Source organism: Teleopsis dalmanni, chromosome X (genome assembly GCF_002237135.1).
Source record: "Teleopsis dalmanni isolate 2A chromosome X, ASM223713v2, whole genome shotgun sequence".
Classification (NCBI taxonomy): domain Eukaryota; kingdom Metazoa; phylum Arthropoda; class Insecta; order Diptera; family Diopsidae; genus Teleopsis; species Teleopsis dalmanni.
In genome coordinates this window covers 53,732,203-53,738,290 of record NC_051848.1, presented here as the reverse complement: position 1 = coordinate 53,738,290, position 6,088 = coordinate 53,732,203, and the positions used below count along the sequence as shown (strand labels likewise).

Here is a 6,088-nt window from a genome sequence, read left to right as displayed (position 1 = left end):
ATTTTTAAATAAATAAATTTCTTATAATAAATCCAAAAGTGCTAATAATAATAATAAAAATAATAATAATAAAAAACTTAATGTTTTTGAAAAAAAAAAAAATAAATAAGAAATTAATTTTACTACAAAAGTATTTGTCAAGAGTGTTAAGAAACAAAATTGAAAAAAAAAAAAATAACTATAAAATATATTATTTAAAATTATAAAAAGAAGACAACACAATCATAGCTATATAAACATTTAATAGCTTAAATAAAAAAAAATAATAAACACATAAATTGCTGGAGATAAAGATTTAGATCAAAAGCTGGGATTCTCTTTTTTGTCTATATTAAATTGCATTTGAAATAATTACTCAAATCTTAATAATCCAAGTATAAGGCTCCAAAAATTGTGCCTCAACAAAATCTCTAGCATTGTGACTTAAAAAATATCACATCAATCCAAAAATCAAGGTTCCAGTAACAAGAACCATATAATTGTGACTTAAAAAACTTCTTAACAGCTAAAAAGTAAAGGCTCTTAAATTAGGGTTCTAAGTGTTTGGACTTAAAACCTGGTCAAGAGCCAAACAGTTAAGGCACATAAAAGTGTGGCTCATAAAATTGTGACTTAAGAAATTGCAAGTAAAATTCAAAAAGTAAATATTCTTTAGGCTGAATCCAATAAATTCCGACTCAAAACCTTCTTAGAAGCCAAATATATAACGTGTTAAAATTAAGACTCATAAAATTGTGACTAAAGAAACTATAAGTACATATTCTTTTGGCAAAATCCAATAAATTTCGACTCAAAATCTTCTTAGGAGCCAAATATATAACTTGTTAAAATTAACTTGTGTTTGAAAAAGTCGTTTCAGAGCCAAACAAAAAACAAAGCTCAAAAATCAAGACTTAAAAATCAAGACCTTTAAAAATTAAGGCTTAGAAATCAAGTATCATAAGTTCTCAAGACCCAAATAATTAATCAATTAAAATTAAGGCTCATAAAGAATTTGAAAAAGTAAAGCAAACAAAGCTTCATGCTCAAAATCTTGCAACTTTAAAAATATACTGAAAAGCTAAGGAATTAGTGCTTAAAATCAGTCTTAAAAGTTAAATAATCCAAACTCAAAACAAAATAAATCCAACAAGTAAAATTTAAAAAAAGTTTACTTTCAAAACTTAATTTAAAGGCTCAAAAGACTGTGACGTAAAAAAAATCTGAAGAAGCCAAGTAATTCATATATAACATCGTTTAAAAAATACCTTTTAATCTTAAATTAATTTAAATTCTTGAAAGTTATTAAAATTAAAGGACAAAACATTAAATATTGTCCTTCATGACATTCTCAAGAACTCAATATAAAAGTTTCCACCAATTTTAACGAGCAATTCCTCAAAGCCAAGAATTTGGAGCTAAGGCTCAGAATATTGTGATTTAAAAAAAATTCTAAAAACCCAATTTTTAAAACTAAAAAATACAAGTTTTGAGAATCTAATAATCTTCAGGCTTCAGGCTTAAAATACAGTGACTTAAAATTGAGCTCAAGCTCATATAAATTGTCATTAAAAAATACTAGAGAATAAAATTTTTTGGACTCAAAAAAACTTTATAATTTCATTGAGGAGCTAGAAAATTGTAATTACAATAAAACTATATAAGCTTAAGGCTTAATTAAAATTATTAATTAAAGTATCATTTTTATGGTTAAAAAAAAAACTATAATACAAAAAAAAACACTAACAAAACTTCAGATTTGAATAAATTTTGGTAGCCAAACTTAATTAATTATTAATTAAATTAATTTTTATAAAAAGTTCCGAAAGTAGAGGTTAAAAAAATAGTACTAAAAAGGAATTTGAGATACTAAAAAAGCAAAAGTTATTTAAACACAAAGTGAAAAATTATTTATTAAAAAATAAATAGACAAAAACAAAAGTTCTACAAAAGATAGAGAATAGAGAATAATAAAAATTGACTTAATATAAAACATAATAAAATTTAAATATATAAAAATGCTGTTAAGGACCCAAATAAGGATTGGATTAGTTTTGGCGTTTCTCAGCATCGTGCGGAGTCATCTCAACGTTTATCTAAATCTACAGGAGGTGGTGCGTTTAATAGGTGAGTCCACAGTTATATATCAGTGATGAAAAAGTATATTAGTTATATATATCTCAAAAATATATAAAAAAATTTATATAAATAATAAACATTTATTATGAAAGTAGAAATAATAAATAACAATAATTTCGTTAATTTAATTAAAATAAAAAAATTCACCGAATTTAAAATCATTTTAAATAAATTAAAAATTTAGTATCAAGAATAAAATAATTTATATATGATTAAAAAAATATTAGCAGCATAATAAAGTATTGTATATTGTATATATACATATTATTATAAAAATAAAAATAAATATTATAAGAATAAAAAATAATAAATGAAATGAAATCGAAATAAAATCGAAAACTACAAAAATAAAAATAATAAAATAAAAAACTATAATAAATGGAGTTAAAATAAAATAAAATAACTAAAATTGAAATAAAAAATACTTATTTCTATAATTTTTTATTAAACTAAACCAAACTAAGATAATGATGTGAAATGAAAAAAAAAAACAAATAAATAAACTAAATAATAAAAATATATAAGAAATAAAATAAAAACAAATAGTAAAAAACGATATCTTATTTTAATTATTTTTTTATTGTTTTAATAAGATAAAAAAAATATTATAAGATTAAGCAATATAAAATTTAACAAAATCAATTAAAATTAATTTAAATAAAATAAAAGAAAAGAAAAGAAAAGACAATTAAATAAAATAAAGTCAAATAAAACTAAATAAAATAAAATCAAATAAATTAAAGTAAAATTAAATTATATAAAATAAAAAAAAAAAAATAAAGAAAATTATTTAAATAAAATAAAATCAAATATAATTAAATGAATAAAGGAAAGAAAATACAGTAATCCAAAATAAAATAAAATAAAATAGAATAAAATCAAATAAATTAAAATTAAATCAAATAAAATCAAACAAAATGAATTCAAATAAAATTAATTGAAATAAAATAAAGTGAAATTAAATAAAACAAAATAAAAAAAATTGGAGAAAATTAAAAAAAATTAAATAAAATAATATATAATAAAATAAAACTAAATAAAAATAAAATTAAATAAACCAAAAGGAAATGAAATAAAGTAAAAGAAGAATATTAAATAAAGAATATTAAATAAAATAAAATAAAATAAAATAAAATAATGTAAGATAAACGCAAGTAATTAAGAATTTAAATAATGTAAATGTAATAAATGACACATAAAACTAAAACTATTTTACTATCGTCATATCATCATATTGTCATCTTAATATGTTTAAATAACTTTTACACTTAACTTAATTTAAGTGCAAGTTGGTTGCTTCTGTTAACAGACTAGTCTACGGTTTACCTGACACTTGCAGTCCATAGATCATAAACGAACAAATATATCAACAGATGTGTTTAAAGATCCAAAGATGATTAATATATATGACGGTTTCCAAAATGCCTGCATGGTCAATCTAATGATTCACTTGATTGAAAATTATAAATATTTTTGGATTCTAAAACTTCCTCTCATTGCTTTCTTTTTTATCGAAATAGATTTTATACCACAATTATTTTTAATAGAATAATTAATTAATTGAAATAAAATGATATTTATTATCCAGAAATAAAAACAAGAAGAAAATTTTTAATAAAAACTTAATAATTTCTAGAAATTTTTAGAAATACTCTATAAAAACTTCTAATTATGTCATAATTATTATTTTGATTAAGTACTATACATAAAAACTGGGTTATATAAAATAATGTGTATTGAGACAATACGATATTTATCTGAAGCAAATAAATTGAAACAAATTATAAAAAATATGATAATATTAAAAATAATTATTATTAAAAAAATTTTTATATTCAAAAAATATATTAAAGTTATATTAAAATTATATCAAAAAAAATAAATTATTAATATCAAAAAAAAAAAACCAAATTATGTTAAATTGAATAAACTTAAATAATATAATTAATTTATTAATTAAATACAAGAAAATTAAAATAAAGTGAACTAAGTTAATATCATAAGTATTATAATAACACTATACGTTTAAAAAATAAAATAAATATTAAAAAAAAAATATAACTAATTTTCATTATAATATTAGTATTTTAACTTAATTCTCATGTAATAACATATAATAAAGCTAATATTAATATATAAAATAATTGTAAACATGAAAAATAAAATTATGCTGTATAAAATAAACTTAAAAAATAATAAAAAAGTTGTTTAATAATAGTTTAATAAAAATAATTTAAATAACTTAACTAATATTAAATTAAGTATTTTAAAATAGATTAATATGAAATAAATAAAAATATAAAGAAAATAAACTTTTTTTATTATCATTATTTGTATCAAAACAAAAAACATGTTATAAAATTAAAAAGGGGAAAAAATTAATATAATAAATAAAAATAAAACATAAAAATAAATATAAGAATAAAATAGATCTAATAGCCTGCGAAAAAACTTTAAATATAGTAAAGTAATTTTTGGTTAATAAAATAAACATTTAATATTAATATTATTCTATCAATTAATTAAATAAAAATAGAATAAAAATATGATAAATAAATCATTTTTATTATAAACTTTATTTGGAATTAATAACCAAATTCTATTACTCATATTGTAGTTTCTTACTAGAAAGAATTAGTGCCCTATGATACCAACTGTTATATACCTTAGAATTTTGGTATAGCAGTTCTAATTTTACATATTTTTTAATGTGTGATTTAATTTATAAGATATAGATCTAAAATGTGATATCTTTTGGTTTCTTCATTAAATATATCAAGTTAAAAAATGATTATTACTTCAATTAGATTAATACAAAATTAAGTAAAATGAATTTTTATGTATTAAAAAAACTTGACTTAAGAATTAAAAAATGAATATATATATTATATATAAAATGAAATCATATATATATACATATAATAAAGTTATTATAGAAACTAATTTTATTAATTATTAACATTTGAATTAAATAAAAGATAGAAAAATAACAAAGCAAATAATATGAGACATAATAATATAATTTATAATATATTAAATAATTATTGTAATGTAATAAATAATTTTATTTTTATTTTATTAAAAATATTAAGATATTGTAAATAAAATATGCTAAATGAAATCAGTTAAAATAATATTATTATGATTAAAATTTATTACAATAAAAATTAGTTAAAAAAATCACTAATAATATAAAATATTTAATAATAATGAAATTAAAAATTAGTTTCTATTATTTTAAGTTTATTTTTATTATTCAAAAAAAAAAAAAGATAAAACTAAATTAATATAATAAATAACATAATAGCTTATAGTTCATAGTAATCATAAAAATGTCTACCTAGCCCCATATTCTTTTATACTAACCAATGTAATGGAGTAGTTCAGCAGATCACATATAACTTACCTGTTTTATAGATTTGAAAATTTCTAACTCAGATTATTAATAATATCCAGAATAGTGTTAACATCTCCAATACAATTTTTAGAAAATTAATTTTGCCAGAATAGTCGTTTGCTCGAATAGTGCAAAGGAACTTATTATAACATGTATATATCTGGTAATTTTTTTTTGAATCTGGTTTTGTATTTGTACCCAGATCTGCCTGTTAGTATACTTTGAACCTTTAACATTCACAATAGAACCAGATTTATATCAAAAAACATTTGTTATTAAGTGTTGTATAAAGCCTATTAGTCATAATTCGATTTTTTAATATATTAAATATTTATAATTTACTAAATAATAATAAAATAATTAAAAATGATTCATTCCTTTTTCACATTATATATATACTATAATAGGAATAATCTCTTTACTTTTCACGCAAACACTATTTGACCTCTTGGGTATACTAGTAAGATACTACATTATTTATGCTTTCCGCACATCTGAATACTTTTCGAACCAAAAGTTATATTATAGAAAAAGTGGTCAAATTGATATCAATAGTAAAATTTATTACTATTA

General features: G+C 18.5%; 1 protein-coding gene across 1 annotated transcript in view; it reads left to right on the top strand.

Annotated features, from left to right (window-relative positions):
- Nucleotides 1-1,961: 1,961 nt before the first annotated feature.
- LOC119687606 (tyrosine-protein kinase Drl) overlaps nt 1,962-6,088 on the top strand; it is a 180,182-nt gene continuing 176,055 nt past the window's right edge. The window contains exon 1 of the mRNA XM_038101985.1: nt 1,962-2,106. Coding sequence (XP_037957913.1) covers nt 1,998-2,106 — 109 coding nt within the window. The 5' untranslated portion in view covers nt 1,962-1,997. The remainder of the gene's footprint in view (nt 2,107-6,088) is intronic.